Source organism: Orbicella faveolata, unplaced genomic scaffold (genome assembly GCF_042242905.1).
Source record: "Orbicella faveolata isolate gen_17 unplaced genomic scaffold, um_ofav_v1 contig_13, whole genome shotgun sequence".
Lineage (NCBI taxonomy): Eukaryota > Metazoa > Cnidaria > Anthozoa > Scleractinia > Merulinidae > Orbicella > Orbicella faveolata.
In genome coordinates, this window is record NW_028301540.1 from 9805001 (window position 1) to 9825000 (window position 20000).

Below are 20000 nucleotides of genomic sequence, written 5' to 3' on the forward strand. Positions count from 1 at the left end.
GTGATAGAACGCTAGTAGATTTATACTAAAATCTAATACACCTAGTAAATTACCTGACTTTTCCTCTATTGCTTTTCCAATCGTCCTAGCACGTAACAAGAGTACATTGAAAGACTCTATTTCGAATAAATCTTTCTTCTCAGAAACAACAGGGTCTAGCTCCTGTTTGTCGTATTGTTGCCCCACAGCTACCACAATAACGGTGACATTTAAATTTCGCAGCGGTTGGGTCGCGGTGTCGAGTGAAACCCCACCAGGTATTTGCCTTCCAGCAGTCAATAGCACTGCGATCTTTGGAGTATGTTGTCTAGCAGAGTTTAATATTTGAGCAGCGGACTGCAAGGCAACATCCATGCGCCTGTAAGATTCACCAAGCAAAGGCATGTCGTCTACCTTCTTGTCCAAATCATCTAATGACTGGTAACCATCAAATCGTACAACAGGAATGGTTGATCTGCTGTACGCGATAACAGCTACTCTCGATTTTTCAGAAGTGACATTAACCAGTCGTGCTAACGATTTAACGAACTCCTTCTCTTTTTTATAATTTGCGTTTCCGACTGAAGCCGAGGAGTCTACCATGAAGACAATATCAGCTGTTACGTCCAACGATCTATTTGCACCACCTAATGACAAAAATATATATGGGTTACTGACCAAGCATGAGATCAAGTCGTCTACGACATTGGTCGGGTTCGTTTTGCATTTTTAACTACCGAGAGGCATAGTCGAGGTCCATTAACAAAAAACAGAAAAACACGAGGCCAATATCTTACCATCTTGACTGAACAAGGTTGGTTAATAAAAGATTTGGTATATGGCATAAAGAACACCATTTTCTTGCGGGATACAGCAGGTAATCCCAAGAGGGCAAAATAGCCCCAACGTGCCTCCAGTGGTAGCCAATTACAGCACAGGAATTACCAAATCAGAATGCGGTATGCAGTTGCGAAATGTGACAATTTCTTGTTGTTATGATCATAGAACTTTTGACAGCGAACAATATTGACACCACAAGCCACGAGACCAGCTACTAACCAACTAACTGGCGTGGGTAAAATGAACTAGTAACCTAGCATTTACTGTAATACACCAATGCTCAGTTGAAAGGAATCTTAAACAATAATCTTTCCTTGAAAGAAACTATAGAACAAATCAAAAATGTCTTTCACTTACTACCGATATCCCTCCCGATTGGCTGCGCTTCCCTCTGAAGATAATCGAACGAACCAACTTGATAAATATCTTCGGGTTCTGCAACAATGGGCCTTAACCCGTCAAAGCTCGCTTCACTTCCAATGGTTATCACATAAATTTCTGCACTCACGTTCCTCAGTTCTTTGCTGGAATCCCTCACAAGACGGCCTCGATACAGTTGGGCTTGTCTACCTGCAGTCAACAAAATAACGATACTACGGGCTGGTGACTTCTCTCGTCGAAGCATATTAGTAGCACCGTTCAAAGCTTCATCCATTCTTCGTTGGCCACTTATAACCTGTAACGCATCGACATCTCTATCAAATTCATTCAAGGACTGGTAGCTCTTTAATGTTCCTGACGTCACGGGGAAAGCGCCGTACGGAATTGCCGCCATCTTTGATTCTTTGAGAGGGGCATCAAGTGACCGCACCATTGACTTCACGAACTCTTTCTCTTTTCCAAAGTCTCGGCGACTGACGCCAGAGGAGGTATCCAAAAGGAATACGACGTGTACTAGATCTCCCTCAGCAGATGGATAATCTGAACGAAAATGAAATGTAAAATTAAACGCCAAATAATCGGTTGAATTTTAAAAAGTGCTTCAAGAGAAAAGATTGAAAACATTAATTAGGGATGATAATGATAATGGTGATGATAAAGACGACGATGAAAAATTTTTCCGCACCGTGGATGCGTAAATCTTCCAACTTCTATTCATGCTATAATGTAATCCATTTACCAGCATTGTCCCCAAACTCTGTTTATACCTTGATAGAATAGATAAAACTTTACCCTGTAGCTTAGCAAAAAGAATTGCTCCTCCGAGTTCTATGCTTTCACAGTTGACCTTCTATCTCTTGTTTTAGTGATCATTTACATAAAGCTGACAAACTCCCTTCCTCACACCCTCCGCGCATTCATTTTCCTTCTTGAATAGAGCGTATTAATTACACCTTAAGACTAAAACACATTGCTGATCGCGGCAAATAAAAATAACGGAATGAGCCAATTGCATTTTGAAGTAAAAAAAAATGCAGTTTAGTGATTTTAAGAATGGGAAATACATAGGAAATCCGATTTGAGATAATAGGGAATTAAGTAAATAGGTTCTATAAATGACAGGGAAGGTATCACAGTAATATGAGATAACTAAAGCCATAAGCCAAGGCAAAGTCAATAAAAATGGGTAATTGAATTTGGCAATCGATTAATATGTCCTTTACGCTATACTAAGCAGGTAAAACTAGTTTCCTCACCGGTTTTGTTCACAATATGCCTCGCAATTGGTCTCGTCTGTGGCGTAAGGTCATCAAACCTCGACACCTTTAACACGTCACTAGGCTCCTCAACAACAAGCCGTAGTTCTTGGTCATTCGGTTGCGAACCTATTGCAACGACATATATATTGGCGCTAAGCTCCAGAAGTGGTTTTACAGCTTGAGGCAATAAATTACTTGATTGGCTCTGACGCCCTGTTGTCAACAGAACAACAACCCTACGAACATTTGGTCGCGCGTCTTTCATTGCAACAGCGCCTTCTCGTAATCCTAAGTCCATTCTGCGTACGGAGCCAAGATATGGCAAGTCATCCACTGCTTTATCAAATATCGTGGAATTATAGTAAGCGTTGAATCTTATCTCGAGACTCGCTACTCCACTGTAGACGACCACAGATGCTCGAGTTTTCCCTGGGGAAAGGTTAAGGGTTTTGGCCAAAGACTTGATGAAAGCTTTCTCTTTGTTGTAGTTTTCTCGACTTACTTCAGAAGAAGAGTCCACAATAAACACAATGTCAGCTTCAAATTTCATTGGTTGTACTGGTTTGGGTAGAACTGCAAATAGTAAAGAATAACGTTATCCTACTCTTTTCATGGAATGCAAAACAGTGGAACTTAACTTATGACAGCTATTTTTGCACAAAGCGACAAAACAAAAAAAAAGGTAATAACCCACAAGCACAATAAGATTACCAGCAAGAATGACAGGTCGACAACAACATCATAAACAACAACAACACCAACAAGATCATCAACAGTCAGAACAATGAATACATAAAGAATGAGGATGCGAATTAGCAGGGAAAAGAAACCAATAGTGACTGAGCTTGCACAGTTATTTTCTCGCGTTTCTCTTTTCAGTTGTATTTAAGCCACTGGGATACTTGCGTGTGCTATTTAACAAATTGACGAAACTTTTTCATGAGTCTGTCCTGTTATTGATCTTGAATTTCGTCAGACTACTTTGACAATGCTATCACGAAATTCATTGTCAATGAAAAACTGACGTCAATTTGTTTTTTTACAATAACAAAGAGGCAAAAATTATAAATTCATGAGTCTGTTCGCTCAGTATTGACAATACAAATTGGCGAATGAGCACGGGAGAATTTCTGCAGCTATTGTAAAAAATTGGTCGGACGTTACTACTGTACTTTGACTCAGCTATTCGACACGTTTCTTGCTCGTTGCTCGGTAATCGCATACACGATTATAACGCTGCGATAAAAAGAACTTTCCTAGTAATAGTTTAAAGGAACAATTGAAAGGCGGTCTCAGTTGTAATGCGAAAGTCTCTTTTAAGAAATTTTCTTTTTTTGACATACACATCGGAATGTGAAACCACAGTTTAAAATGAACAACAACGGACACATTAAATTAAGAACTGCAACGATATGGGCTGTCTCGTGATCCCAAATCAACATATTGAGCGTGGCGTTGAAATAAGAAAGCAAAATAAATTCGTCTAATTTATCTGTGTGCTCTATGACACTTTCACAAAGGGACGCTTTTCGGAACAGGGGCACTAAATCAATTCATTGCGGTATCCTATGTGAAAATTCATCGAAAGCCATGTAACTCACCGACTCTGGTGTAAATCGTCTCTGTTATGGAATCACTGTTCAGCCTCAGATCTTTAAAGGTTGAGATTTTGAAAACATCTTGTGGATGATCAGCGACATGCCCTAATATTTCAACATTTGGCTCCCTTCCAACTGCAAGGACGTACACTCTTGCTCCCAGGCCGTGAATCCTCTCAGCGGCAGCTTTGATCGACTCTTTGTGAGGATCTTCTTCTTTGCCAGTTGCAGCAAGCAAAACGACAATCCTAGGAATCGACGGATTAGCGTCTCTCAGAACATCACTGGCATCAACAAGTGCTTTGTCAATTCGGGCTGTTCCGCCAACACTTGTTGCTGTATCCACTGTACTTTCGATGTAATTCACGGAGAGATAGCTATCAAAACGGAGTACTTTCTCTGAATTCGTTCCGTAGGTGATCAGCGCGGCTCTAGATTGCCCTCGTTTGACATTAAACGACGCCATCATTGACTTCACAAAGTCTTTTTGCGCCATAAAGTCATCTTCGGTCACACGGGAGGACGAATCCATGATGAAGAGGATATCAGATTTGAATTTCGGTGGTATTATAGATCGGAAAACTGAATAAAGAACCAAATTTTAAGTTAACTACGTTCAACAAAAAAGCAAAGCAAAGCAAAGCTTTATTCTATACTGAGCCATTTCATAAACTAAAAAGACTCCATAACGAGACCAATAGCTTTGCGTACACATTTTCTGATGGACTAGACCGTTAGTGAAATTGTGCAATTTTTTTTTACTTAAGTGATATTATTAAACCAATGGTGCAAAATAAACTCGTAACTGTAAGCGTAATAACAAGTCACAAGAGAATAGTCCGCAGGTCGGTCAAGATACGAGCATGATCTGATGGTGAATGATTGAAAAGAGCGCGCAAGCAAAACTTAATCGACGTTCACACCCCAACCTTGGATTGGTCGCGCAAACATAATGCTAGCCACCTGATGCTGCAGAACATTATCTGGGAAAATGACTCGACAAGAAGGACATTATGTTCTCCTCGTAAAGTTTGGTTGACAAATAGGTTATCACTACTGGGCACAGTTGTTTAAAGTGTACATAAAAAGTTTTTGTTGTAATAGGAGTTTGGTGCACAAGGTCAAACATAATATAACAATGTAAGAACATACCGTTGATAATGTAATCAGCAACAGAGTTTACTTGAGAGGTGAGCTGGTCGAATCGGGGCACCAGAATAATATCCTGTTTCCTTTTGACTATTGGCGTCAACTCAGGTTCATTGATTTGAGAGCCAATGGCCACTACGAAAGTCTCGGCACCAATTGTTTTAAGAGGCCGAACAGCCTGTGCCAACGGTTTGCCTCCCCTGGATTGTCGACCAGCGGTTAAGAGCACCACAATTTTCTTCACCTCAGGACGGTTCTTGTCAAAAGCGACGGATGCCTTTTCCAATGCTCGGTCCATTCTTCGTAATCCTGAAATACGAGTAAGTCCATCCAAGCTACTCCCCAGGGACTCAGGTGTCTGCAATATTCCCAGTCTTATGAGTCTGGAATAGGAAGCATAAGTGACAATTCCTACCCGAGATCCTTTTGGACCGAGATTGAGAGCAGCTGACAGGTACTTGATAAACTCTTTTTCTTTGTTAAAGTTGTCTGCAGACACCCCAAAAGAGGAATCGATCAAAAAAATGATGTCAGCTGTAAAGTCGCGTGGTGGCTCTGGTTGTATTTCTGCAAAACAAATAAACAAAGCTTGTAACAGTGTACCATATCTGGAGGAAACATCGACTTCCAAGGTAGAGATATAGATTATTTTGGCCAAATGATTCAGCTGAGTAATAGAGAGTCTCTGCGCTTCACCACACAAACCCTTCTATTTTTCATAAAGCAAAGCGAACCTCCTTTTTTTTAACTTGGCTATGGTATATTATGTCAGAGCAATGTAATATCGACCAAGAAACAAGTTATCTTTAATTTCCCGTAACCTTCCCTTCTACATTTAAGAGTAGGTATTGGTGCCGAAATACATAGCAAAACCTCAAAGAAAAAAAGAAAAAAAAAATGCTGTGGAGTAGTCTGCGTTGAAGAAACATTTAATCTAAGGGAAGAGGCATTAATCTTGGTCACTCTGTTTCACAGAAACCCGTGTAAGCTCTAGCGGCATGAGCCTTTTACCCTGAACAAGAAATTGGGACGAAACTGGCACTTTTTATGATAGAGCTTCACCGCTACGTTAGCCCTTTTAGACCGTAGCTTGTGTCAAATTGGTTCGACAAAGCAAAGGAGTCAAAAACTATCGCTGATAAATTCTCACCTATTCTCTCTGCTATATGTTTGGTAATTGGCCTGGTGCGAGGCTCCAGTGATGCAAAGGAGGAAACAACTAAGAGATTAGAGTCCAAGCGATGAACAGGCCGTAATTCTAGCACGTCAGGCTCGGGACCAATAGCGACAACGTATGTTTGTGCTCGCATGGCATGTAATGGAGACGCGGCACTAGTTAAAGTATTACCAAAACCAGAATCTTGCTTTCCAGCTGTTAGCATGATAACGACTTTGGGACGATTTGAAGGAACGTTCTTCAACAGAGTCACGGCAGCGTCCAAGGCGCGGTCAATTCTTCTCGAGCCGCCAACAAGGGAGAGTTTGTCCACATCTTCTTTAAATGTCCGCATAGTGGAGTGGCCGCTAAATCCTATTGCCAGTCGTGCGTAAGAGCTGAAGAGGATTACGGCAACCCTGGACCTCGCAGTAGCTAAATTTAGAGAACGGGCAACGTTGTTCACAAAATCTTTTAATTTTCCAAAGTTTTCTCCCCCAACATTCCCAGAAGAATCCACCAAAAAGACAATATCGGCATCTACATCGTAGACTTTCTCAGGTTTTCGCTCTGTAAGAAAAACAGAAATAAGTAAGCCTACTTGACATTAACTGCTGCATTAAACAGCTCTGCGGGAAACAAACTAGCGTAAGACCAACTGGCGACTGTTAACTGGTTGTTTGAACAAGTAGAACCTACAGTCTACTAATTAAATAAAAAACACTGATGATTCACTGGGACGGTTAAGGTTCAGTCTTTAAAAATGAACTACCGAGAAACTTCATAACTAGGGTTCTTTAGAGGTTAACTATAATTCTAAAATTTTCAGTACGTAGAAATCGTGGCCTCCTGAACCAAAAAGCTGACGTCACATGTTAATTATCATTGGGCCATCCCCTTTTTTTTCCGTTTATTGTCGAATGCGTTTTCTGATTTTGGGTCGGTCGGTCGGAAAAGGAAAAAAGACAACAAAAATAAAATTGGAAAAGGAGTCTGGAGCTAGGAGGCCCGGTAACTCAGCATAATATCCGTGGAGCCTGGAAACAACAAGGTGTGGTTACAAAGTCAACATCGACGTCGACGTCGTTGTTAAAATCAAACGAGAAGAGGGAAAAACTAAAAATCTGTAAGGCAAAAAATTGCTTATGTTTCAGATTAAAGTGACAATTGTTTGAAATAATGTGTCATTGCCTTCATTGCCTTCTGTGTAACTTTTTTTTTTGAAAACGCGAAAATCTGGGTCGGTCGGACGACGCTAAACAGAGAAAAAAAAGGGATGGCCTTATTTCTAAATTAAAACCAGTGAATAAATATTATTCAACCTTAGGCCTACTGAGTTCACGATAACAACACGAAACAAAACTAACCTGCCCTCCTTATGATAGCTTTGGCTGTTGATTCAAACGTTTGTGCTAGTCCAGTGAATTCGGGGACTTTAAAAATGTCGCCTTGTTTCGTCACGATCATCTCAAGTTCCTTTAAGTCAACGTCTCCACCAATGGCAACAACATACGTATTACCCCCTACGTCACGGAGCGCCCCGGATGCATTTCTAAGTAAGTCTGCTTCACCAACACCATTCACTCCTGCCGTCAAGAAAACAGCAACTTTTGGAACCAAAAATCTGCTCCCTTCCAAGATCTCGGCAGCCTTGGTAACGACAAGATCGATTCTCCTTCTTCCTCCGACGTATTCTGCTCCATCCAAACCTCTAAGAAGTTCACCTTGCGGACTAATCAAACTTGCTTGCTCCTTGGCTATGTAACCATACGTGACAACCGCTACTCTAGTTACGTTTTGATCAGCTTTCATGAATTGAACAACAGATTTAACGAAGTTCTTTTCCCTTTCAAAGTTGTCCAGAATAACGTCGGATGACGAGTCGATGAGGAAAACCACATCAGCAGGAAACGATTCTAGTATGTCCATCTCCGCTTCAAGGAAGAAAGAAAACAAATAAAAGTTAGTTAGCTTTGCAAGACCGACATCGGCTTGTATTCCTTTGACAAAACAAGTCGGTATGAAGTAAACTTTCTCCGCCTACTGTCTTATCGGGAAAGCAAGCATTTAGTACGAAACGACTAGGACTATCAATACTCCCCTGAATGACACGCTGAACTACTGGGCCGTGTTGTTCAAATCCCGACTAAGGTAACCCAGGATTAGAAAGAGAAGTTAATGCAGTCGAACCCCGCTATTTCGAACCCGCAGGGGAATCGAAAAATACAGCTGAACCCCGCTATTTCGAACCCGCAGGGGAATCGAAAAATAGTTCAAAATAGCGAGAGTACGAAAAAACAATAGTAAAGGACTGAAGGGGGAATCCAAAGGAAACCGTTCTGAGTTCGCAATAACCGGGAATTCGAAATCCTGAGTTGTCGCCAACCGGCTTTCGAACAACCCGGCCCTATTGGGTAAACCTGTATTAGTATAATTCTACTAGTATACTATTGCAAATACTGTAATCTGATTGGCTGGGCCACCGCATCCTTTCAGACATTTTATATGCAATGGCTGGAAGTCGCCTACAAAATGGTGACATTTTCTCCTTTCCCAAAGTTGCAGAGAAGGATTTAAAACATTACTGAACAATTCGGTTTCCGAGAAAATTAAAATTAACGAAATTTATCCGTTAAACGACTTGTTGAATGAATTGATCTCAGTGCACTTACACAGCAGCAACTTTCAAATGAAAATTCAATCCGCGCACGAAAACCGCTAACTCGTGGAGTTTACTATAACTTAACATATTCTGTAGACAAATAGCAGGAAATCATTATAATTATGATGGCATCTCTGTTAGAATTCTACTAAAACAATTGCACTGTCCGCTCTCGATTTCTAGGAGGCGAAAGTAATCGCCATCTCTTAATCTGATAGTTTAAAATTAGTTTCCTCAGTAAAACACTAACTAGGTGATCCTGCAAACACATTTTCAAATTACAAAGTAGCTATTTTCCTTACCATTGATTTTGCTTCTTATTCAAGACTATTGAAGGACGGCACCTGGAACCTTAGGCTTTTGTACCAGCAAAAACACGAATCCTCCAAAAATAAAGAGGCTCTGAACCTCCTCTCGCATTCTTTTTAATGTAGCAAAAAGTTGCATTTTAACGTGCAATTCTATACCAATGGTGATCACCTGACTAGTTTTTGACTTAAAAGCCCTTAAAATGGACACTATTGCTTAGCTTTACCACAGAAAAAACCCCTACCTTTTGAAATATGCTCCGCAATGCGTAAAATCTGCGACCTCAAACTGTCGAAGGTAGGTACATAGATGACATCTTCGTCTCTTTCTACAACTGGTTTCAAATATTTCCCACTTGATTCTTTTCCTATGGCGACAACGAACCTTTCCACGTTCAACGTTTTCAGCTGTTGCACAGCGATTTCAAAGGGGTTTATCAATTCGGATGTATGCTCTCCAGACGTTAACAGGACAAGTATGTGACGGACATTGGGTCTGCTGCCTCTAAACATCTGAGTCGCGCTTGTTAAGGCTCTATCGATTCTCCTTCCACCTCTTAACTGTTGAAGACCATCAAGTACAGATTGGAGAGATTCTGGGTTGCTCACCACATCAAACCTGATAGCTTGTCTGGCGTAATCACTGTAAAGTATTACTGCTACACGCGTCTTACCAGAACCAAAGTTGAGGTTTTTCGCCAAGGAGGCCACGAAATCTTTTTCTTTCTTGTGGTCTGCTGAGCTGACACTACTGGAGGAGTCTATCAGGAATACTATATCGGCTGTGACGTCAGACCCTTGAGAAACAAAGATTTATTCAATAATGTTTGCAGTGGTATACTCAGGGGCACACCACAAAAATATTCTAAGGTGACTGGACTTTCATTATGTTCAAAAGTGTTGACTATGCAAAGAAAAGTAAAAAGCAATCGTAGGGCATTCACAATATACCATGAGACAGACGAAAAATCTTTCCATCCTTTCGCTGAGTGCAGCTTGCATAGCATGGGCTAAAATGCAGTGGAGTATTTTCGCAAATTGACCTTGTGTGTTTTTATTTAAAACTTGCCCCTGTAGGTCCAACGTTCATTAAAGGCCCGACGTATTTTAAAATGATATTTTTCATCATTTTCATGAACTATTTTTGGTCATCAGTAAATCAATGTTCATGAATTAAAGCAAATATATCCTTAAGCCCAAGAAAACAAGAAAATGATGTCACTGAATTCGTCTATAGTGAATAATGTACAAGTACAAAACAACGTCCTGGGGAATCTGTTGTCCAGAAGACTGTAAAGTACGACAGGCCAATTTTCTTTTTAGTTTGTTCTGTTATTTATGGGGTTCGGTTGGGTAATGTCGGGCTCAAAGCAGAATCGCTTCACTTCACGTTCGCCAGGGGCGTTTATTTTGAACTTCACTTTCTAGCTCCGGTAATTATTTGAACTCGGCGAGGAAAAAAAATTCAGCATAAGTATTAAATATCGATATTGGCTGTCGATTGATATGATTTCGTATGCTATCGGCAATATCGCATGAAAAAAAAAAAAAAAAAAAAAAAAATGGAGAAAAGTTACAAGTCTGCTAATTACCACAGACAGAAATAAGCCTAAATTGTATAGATCAAGACACAGAACAGACAAAATCGCTTTTATCTTTATCATTTTACTGACACTCACCTAGATTTTTGGCAATATCCTTGCTAATATCTCTACTTTGTTGTTGTAGATCACCAAACGCTGTGACTGAGATAATGTTGTCAGGTTTCTCCACTATCACGCGAAGCTCCCTAAGATTTGGTCTTTGCCCGATGGCAACTAAATACGTCATGGCACCGGTTTCAGTTACAGCTCTGGCAGCTGCATCCAGCGTTGGCGCTCCGATATCTTGTCTCCCGGAAGTTAAGAAGAATACAAGTTTTGGAACAAGTGGCCTGGCTTGTTTCAAAACCTCCACGGTTTCAAATAGAGCCCGGTCCATCCGTCTCGTTCTACGTAGGTGAATGAGGTTGTCTACAGCGTCGTTAAGTCGATCCGTGGTTTGGTAATCAGCAAACTTAATAGGTGTGGTGGCATAGTCACTGTAAATAATAACAGCAACTCGGGATTTCTTCGGAGCCAGGTTCAGGGCTCGGGCAACTGACTTGACAAACTGTTTCTCGCTGGTATAGCCCTGTGATGACACTTCATTCGAAGAATCCACTACAAACACTATATCTGCTGTAACGTTGAATACTGGCGAGTTGTCCCCTACGAAAGAAAAGGTCTAAATAAATGATCATCCTAGGCTCCAGCCATAACAGAAAGCCACACTATAAAATAAACTCAAATTGGTATGGCTATTGTTAGCGTCTCAGTATAAGAGAACTGCTCTGGTAACACGAGTAGGACGCTAATGTTTGCACAATTATGTAGATTAATTCAAAACTTTGATACGTGGTTCAGTCACAGTCGACGAATAAAAGGAAATCGCTCGTTCACTGTGATATTCGCTTTGTCCTCTTGTTCCACGGGTATCGACGTTTTACACAGTATTCTGTAAATTCAACTATTGCCAAGGGCCATGTCATGTAATGTCCTTTTCCTTTTTATTTCCATTTTCCTGTTCTTTCAGTGGAGGGAATAGATCAATTAAATGACATGTTGAATACCTCGGGAAAGCCGATTCAAAATGGTATTGAAAAGCCACACAGCATCTTTTGTTCTTACCACAACCTCACCTGTCCTCTTTATAATCTCACTGACCAAATATTCAGTGCTCCAGGTTAGCTCCTTCGGCGTTGAAATCGTAAACAAGTCACGTGGTTCGTCGATGATGGGAGTCAACTCTTCCTCATCGGCATTCGGCCCTATAGCGATGACGTATCGACTGGTCCCAAGATCTCTAAGTGCTTGAGAGGATGCCGTGAGATACAGTTCACTACCAGCAGTCAGCAAGATGACCACCCTCGGCACAGATGAGCGAGCTTTATCGAGAACGGAGGCAGTAAATTCTAAAACCTTGGCAATGTTACGCCGGCCAATAACTTTTCGTGCATTGTCTACTGCGCTTGTAATTGCCGCTACGTCTTGGGATGAAGAGAATCGAACTACTTCGACAGGAACGTTACCGAAGCCAATTACAGCAACTCGAGACTTCTCACGCGATAAGGTCAGGGACCGCACCATGGATTTTACGAAGTTCTTCTCTCGATCGAGTGTATTTTGATCAACATCAAACGAAGAGTCCATCAAGAATATTACGTCTGCCGCGAAGTTAGCGAGAGTTTTCGGTGCTGAGAAAAGAAAAAAAAAACGTTAACATTAATTCCATATACCAGTTCAACACGTTTCATGGCTTAAGTAGATGAGATGACAGATGCGGACGCCAGAAGCTCGTTTAAACGCTTCATCCTCAACTTAATGTCAACATGTACTGAATCAAATTGTTCACCCATTTATCCCTAACTATTATGCTGGGACACTATGGTTAATTTGCATATTGGGAAGTCTGCAGCCTGAATAATAAAACTTGGGTCACTCTTACGTTCGCGCGGGTCATTGAGTTTTCGGGGTTGTTTCGTGCGCGTTTGGCTTTGGAGTTTGAGTTGAGGCCAAAAGCTGGCTAAGAAAATCACTCAATAAAGGCAAACTAATTCACTAACCTAAACTTTCATGTAGCGAAAAAAGAAATTTCACTTAAACTTTATTATGAGACCAGTTCAAGGACTGCGTCTAACCTCTGGATAAAACCATAGAATCTGTCGCAATACATGTAAGTGGCTTTTAATGAGCATTCATGCATTCATTATACCACACCGCATCTATAATCTCACTGTCGAGTGACACATTTTCTGTTAAACAAAAGCGAATTGTAGAACTATGAAACTTCAAAAAGAAGAGGTAGAAAAGAGTTCCAACTACTAGTGCTGTGACATAAATTGGAGTTCCCTTTCACTTTGCTTTTGAAGATGAGCTGTTTCATTTTTTACGACCGACGGTGTACTTACATGGTCTTTGCTTAACGCTCGTCGTTACTTTTTCAGTGTCTCTCCCCAAGTTAGTAAATGACGACACGTTGAAAACATCTCGTGGTTTCGCCACAACTGCAGTAAGTTCTTCAAAGTAAGGATTACTACCAATTGCAACGATGTAAAAGTCAGCTTTTTCGTTGAATATGCGTTTTGCTGCGTCGTACAAATTTCTTGAAGAGGGATCACCTCTTCCGGATGTAAACAATATGACATTTCGGCGCACAGAAGATCTGGCCTCTGCCAACACTCTTCCGGCACTTTCCAGGGCTAGGTCTATCCGCCGGCGCCCTCCAATCCGAGGTGCCCGATCGATGTCATTTTCAAGAGAATTAAAAGATTGATAGCCGTCGAACCTGACCACAAGGGTTGGAATGTTACCGTATGTTATAACAGATGCTCTGGATCGGCCCGAGGGAACTTTCATGGAATGCGCCATAGACTTGACCACTTCCTTTTGATCTCTGTAGTTGTTCTGAGTGACCTCCGACGACGAATCCATGACGAATACAACATCCGTTTCAGTTAGACCATCTAAAAGGAGAATATCAAGGGATAAAAAAGTCCATGCCAAACAATTGGAACCCAAGGAACATTACAGTAGTTCTCGAACAATACATTCAGTGAAACTATATTCTTTGTCACACCTCTTCCACAGGAGACAATGCAATGCAGTGCATTCCAGTGCAATGCAATGCAATGCAATGCAATGGAAAGTGTTCACTCACGTGTCTAGCAGCTATGCAAATTTATTTTAACAGATTAAAGTGTTTACATAAGAAAAGAGTTGAAGTCCCACAGGATTGGTTTTGTACACCAACATGGCCGCCATGACGTCATGTGCATACGCTCCATACGATACAATAGAAGTTAAATGTGACTTAGATTTCCAGTTTTGACATCACACGACAAAATGACACACCAGTTAATTTGAAGGTATTCCACATGAATTAAAAGTAAATATTATAATATATGATTAAACATAACTTCAGTAATGCTGTCGAAGGCGATATATTGGACTGACTAAAACACGAGAACAGCAAAAAAGGTAGATAGCTCATCCACACTTCTATTTCGATTGCATTCCGTCTATTTGGAACCCGTCTCTAGATATTGAGCTTAATAGTGAGTGACGTCAGTGAGTCGTATAGGTCACGAGAATGGAGAAAATTATACAGGCATCAACTGGGGATAGTATGTTCTTGATGAAACAAGCATTTTCATAACTAGTATTTTTAAATATTTCTTAAATGAATATTGCCAATCACTTGGGAGAATGAATTTTTCTGGCTTTGAGAAACTTACCGACGGTCCTTTGGACGATTTCATAAGTCAGTTGAGGCTTGATTGATGTTAGGCTCTTAAATGATTCTACCAAGAAGACATTTTGTCTTCTTTGAACAACTTGTCTCAGCTCCTGACTGGAAACATTTTTCCCTATTCCCAGCACAAATGTATCTGCTCCGATACTTCGAAGTGTTCTGCCAATCAAGTACAGCGGCTGCACTCCGGTTTCCTGTGATAAAATTAATTTATAATGACTTTTAAAGTGCCTATAAAATGCAATATTTTTTTTTAAGAAATAAAGACATCTGAGTGCCGAAAAAACATTATCATCAATACTACAAATTTTTTTAGGCAGCTTTTTCGTTTAGTTTTATAGGCCACAAACCAAATGATCTAAAAATTCTCAGCGCCGACTCTAATTTTTGTAGCATGAAGCGGCTAGGAGTAATGCCACTCCGACGCGGTACTGAGAGCAAAATGTCTTGCCTAAGAACACAACACATTGTCTGACTGTGCGAGAACCCCACCCGAACGTCCAACCATTAGAACACTGCGCCTTCCGTCAAAAAAATCAGACGTAAACAACATTACCTTATGCACATGGAATATATAGAATATTTTTTAAAAATTCTTATCACTGAATTAAAAGAGGTTGTTCTCTCGGTATAAAGAATCGTAATCCTTTGCCAATGACGCCCTTTTCCCTGTTAAACACTTGTGGATTTCTCACTACGTTTACTACCGAGCTTTCCACAGAAATACGTTTTAATTCTTTTAGCAGTTTCTTACCTCGATCTGTCGACCTGCTGTAATGAGGAGTACAATTTTAGGCACGGACTGTCCAGAGGCGTTCATGAGCTGCGCTCCTTCTTCAAGGGCGCGGTCAATTCGTCTTCCTCCTCCCACCGGTAGCACCGAGTCAATCTTTTTCTGCAGTGCATCACTACTCAGATCGTTCTGAAGCACGTATATCACTTGTGGGCTATTGCCATATGTTATGAATGCCGTGCGAGATTTATTTGGAAGAGAATTAAAAGTCTGGATCAGCGCCTTCACAAGGGCTTTCTCCATTTCAAAGTCGTTGGGTGAAATGTCGGAAGACGAATCCACCAGGAAGAGAACATCAGCTTCTGGAAATTCATCTGGTAATTCTGGATCTATGAAAACAGATCACGAAAACCTTAGTCAACGCAAGGGAAGCCACAATGACAGCAGCAAGTAGTTCATGGTGTAAAGCACCAAAACACCTTTCAAGGTAAACCAGTTTCCTGGCACGGGAAACTGGTGTAAGTTCGTCAAAGGAAGTGCTTCGTATTTTAATTTCCCAAGAAGTGTATGGTGAACTGCAACTAGACCAGATGGCCTAATGTGCGGAGTGAGCATTCTAGGTTCGATTTCTGACAGGGGTCGGTGTGTTGTGTTCGTGGGCAAGACACTTTTCTAACACAGTTCCTGTCTCCATGTCGAAGACAGGTGTCGGCCTAACTGGCCTGTAAGTTCGAATGCACACTTACACTTACACTTGGTTTGACAACGTTTCACATCCTCTCATTGCAACTGCATACATAAGACCGTAAACTGCAATCTTGACTTGGAGAAGTGTTTACTGACATACTTGATGTACAAGAAAATTTAAGATTAAATTTATGTATTAACTCGAAAAAGCTGTGACTCTCTCACCTGATTGGTTGCCAAGTGTTTGAGCAACTTGCAATGCTCTTCCAGGAAGATCATCAAACGAGGAGATCTTAATTACAAACCTCTCGTCTTTTACGATTGGTAAAAGCTCATTTACATCCGGTCTGTCGCCTATGGCTACAACGTACGTCTTAGCCCCATGTTCTTGCAGCGGTTTTACAACTAATTCCAAGGGTTGTTCAGAACCCCTTCGACCTGCTGTGAGCAGTACCACGATTTTTGGGAACAGATCCCTGGTATTTGCAATCAACTGCGAAGCGTAGTTAAGGACCTTGTCGATACGTCTTGAGCCTACAACGAGCGCAGTGAGAAACTTTAAAATTTAAACTACGGTTGGGCAAAACGTTACAAAGCTATAAACAGTTCATAGATCCACGAAAAACACAAACTTTTGCGAGTCTCTGCCACTTCCCATTTCTTCTTAGATTACAGTCAGGCCATTCTTTTTGTCTCTGTTTTTCACCCTCTTTTGTAAGACCAAAACATAATTTGACTGGCAGTCTGTACTTGTACTTAATACTTTGTCGACTTCTTTCTTTAATTTTGCTTAATTTTGTTCGTGGTTGTTTGTTTGTTATTTATTTTTAAAGTAAGTTGTGTCAGATAAGGGTTTTTTTAGTTTGTAGTTCCTTGCTCAAAACCCCGCAAATAAATTTTAAAAATACCCCCCAAATCCCCGAGCTTCTTACGAACCAACTAGAGATCCAGGTTTAACGCGTTTTTAAGTTTTCAGGAATTCGGACGTGGTTATTTCGCTATCCACTAGAATAACAAAACACAAGAGCGTGCTTTTTTTAATAGACTACGAGTAGTCCCACTTTCGCTTAGTCCGTCGTACGTGACGCGAAAGAAAACCGCGAGAAAAAAATGACCGCGCGAGCTCCTCGGGGTGAGAAGTACGCGTCTTGCCCCCAGGATTTCATGCGGCCATTTTTTCCTCGCGCTTTATTTACGATCTCGCTTGACGGACTAAGCAAAAGAGGGACTTCTCCTAGTCTAGCTTTTTAGACGTACCATCATTTTCTACGAATCACAAAAAGCGTGGAAGAGCAGCTTTGGGTACGCTATATGTATTTCAAGAAACAACTAAAATTATCTTACCGCTAATGTACGGAGCTCTCTGCACAGCATTCTTGAAAGGTGTAAGTGTCTCATAGCTGTCATAGTTAGCGACGAGTGTTGCAGTGTAACCATAGGTCAGGAGGGCAGCCCGCGTCCCGCCTGGAGACAGCCTTAAGAAACTCGCTAGGGACTCAACAAAATCTTTCTCTTTTGCGTAGTCTCCACGATAGACTTCAGCGGAAGAGTCCATGATAAACAGGACATCACCTTGGAAACCACATGGTCCTGTCGGATCTAATGAGGCAAATGAAAGAGCAAAATGAGTTAACTTTGTGTTATTCGCTTTTTGTGAAACATTTACAGCTGTAAAAGAAAATCGTAGAGAAGCCATAGAAACAAACATAAAAACAAAAAACAACAACAACAACAACAAAATACGTGTAACTGTCACGCTTCGCACAAGTTCGAAACACTATGTGTAGCCCTAATGGAAATGACCAAGAACGTCAAAAAAATTCGTATCCAAAACTTTTAAATTGGGTGAGCATTGAAATATTATCCTGGGCTGACAGGAATTTTGGTTATGAACTTGCTAAGTTAGAAATAGACACAATGACTAAGCAGATGTTATGGCCAAAGTTTTGTTAGTAACTACTTTCCACGGCCTGTTGTTAAACTTGACCTGATCGTTCTGTAATTGCTTTGGACACTGGCTGAGCCTGCTGTGCCAGACTTCCAAATGTAGGAACTGTAAAGATGTCCTCAGAACGCTGAACCGCTGGAAGTAACTCCTCCTTGTCGTAATCTTTCCCAATGGCGACGGCAAACACCTTGATACACGAAGCACGAAACGTCTTAAAGGATTCCTTCAGGAATGGCACGTCTTGGGGTTCAGACTGCTTTCCGCTCGTCAGCATAATAACAATCTTCTGAACCTCGGGTCTTACTAGTCTTAACAACGTTTCTGCCCTGTCAACGGCATAACGCAGCCTTCGAGGACCCCCAATGTATAGGGCGTCATCAACGGCTCGTTCAAATGCAGGCAAATTGTCGTGGATGTCAGAGGGACGTGGTTGTGAGGAGGTGAAACCATATGTTATTATGGCCGCTTGAGAATTTCCCTCGCCGAGATTGAATGAGCCCGTCATGGATTTTACAAACTCTTTTTGGCTCCTGAATCCTAAGCTTCCGACGAATGACGACGTGTCCACGAGAAAGACTATAGCAGCTCGGAGGGTTTTGATTATGCCAGTAGTCCTGTCTAAGGAAAAGTCGCGAAATAGCAGTTAGTACCAATGTAGTGGAATAAGGCTTAGTTGCTTATAAGACTTGCTACTTAAGACATTTAATTTCAAACCATAAGAAAATAATGCAAAATAAGTAGTATCCAACTTAATCAGATCATTCTGAAATGGAAAGCGATATAACTCGACCAGGTACGTATTACTTGCCGTTTTGTGCCCTTGATATCAAGTTTCTTGCGCGTTCAATGATTAAAAGCTGCGGTCATAGAGAGCAAACACCATGAAATTGGCATAACATATAAGGCGTGGTTTTTCGCAACCCAGTTTCACTCCACCTTTCAAGGTGGAGATATTTTCCACGGTCTACATTATTGTGGGCTATAACGTTTTTGAAAACAAGCGTAGTCATTTTGGTTTAAAATTTTTCAAGAACACGGAAAATTACGCAACGTAGTAAAAAGATCAGTTCTATCAAAAATATATCATTAATCTCAGCTTTAGTAAACCTGTCGGCACTCGGTATGTTATGCTAATTACCCGAGCCCTTTTTCGCTCATCTTGGAGCTGAGCACCTCGGAAATATCGTGGTACTCACGGAAAGTATTAAGCTAACGTGGTCATCCAAGTACTTACTCGACGTATCGACGATAATTTCCCCAACTGTGGTCCATCGAGTTCTCAAATCATCAAACGAAGCCATCCTGAAAATATGCGATGATTCTTGTACCACAGGACGAAGCTCGGAGATGTCAGGCTTTAGACTTATCGCCACGACATAGCTGTAAACTCCACCTTTCAGAAGCGGGATTGCTGCCTCACCGGGAGACTTACTGCCAAATACCGAGGCTTGCTTTCCGGAGGTCAACAACACGACAATCTTCGTAATCCTTGGTCTGGCGTCGGCCATGATTTGAGAGGTCTTGTCGAGAGATCGGTCAATCCGTCTGTCACCGCCAACAAATGGAGCTCTGTCCACTGCTATCTCAAAGTTTGAAAAAGGTCGATTGATGTCGAAGCCGACCACCCCAGCTGCCCTGTTGCCGTATGTTATGAGCGCTGCGCGAGAGTTCCCGGGCGAAACGTTGAGATATCTCGCGAGATATTTGACGAATTCCTTCTCCTTTTTGTAATCTTCAAGAGGCACAGCGGAAGAAGAATCCATTCCAAAAACTATATCCGCGATGACGTTTCGTGGTTTAGGGCCTGAAATAGCAGTAAGAATCTGTCAACATACATCTGCGGAACGTTTCTCTGGTGGAAAGCGACTTAATGCATCTAAACTGACGAGTAATGACTCGTTTGTGGAAGCTGTTCCTATGGTGAAGCTAATAAATGTGATATTAGTGAGACCAACACCCAGAGTCCTTT

At 41.2% G+C, this 20000-nt stretch overlaps 1 protein-coding gene across 2 annotated transcripts in view; it reads right to left on the bottom strand.

The window, feature by feature from the left end:
* The window catches only part of LOC110050092 (uncharacterized), a 50075-nt gene that overhangs the window by 18034 nt on the left and 12041 nt on the right, over positions 1-20000 (bottom strand). For both annotated transcript variants that reach the window (XM_089284546.1, XM_089284545.1), the window contains exons 7-23: positions 19266-19835; positions 18071-18649; positions 17428-17682; positions 16309-16617; positions 15418-15785; positions 14647-14857; positions 13321-13875; positions 12052-12606; positions 11012-11581; positions 9578-10129; positions 7730-8296; positions 6357-6932; positions 5210-5773; positions 4061-4639; positions 2457-3032; positions 1177-1740; positions 54-626 (exon numbers count right to left, since the gene is read on the bottom strand). In XM_089284546.1, coding sequence (XP_089140672.1) covers positions 54-626; positions 1177-1740; positions 2457-3032; positions 4061-4639; positions 5210-5773; positions 6357-6932; positions 7730-8296; positions 9578-10129; positions 11012-11581; positions 12052-12606; positions 13321-13875; positions 14647-14857; positions 15418-15785; positions 16309-16617; positions 17428-17682; positions 18071-18649; positions 19266-19835 — 8523 coding nt within the window. The remainder of the gene's footprint in view (positions 1-53; positions 627-1176; positions 1741-2456; positions 3033-4060; positions 4640-5209; positions 5774-6356; positions 6933-7729; positions 8297-9577; positions 10130-11011; positions 11582-12051; positions 12607-13320; positions 13876-14646; positions 14858-15417; positions 15786-16308; positions 16618-17427; positions 17683-18070; positions 18650-19265; positions 19836-20000) is intronic.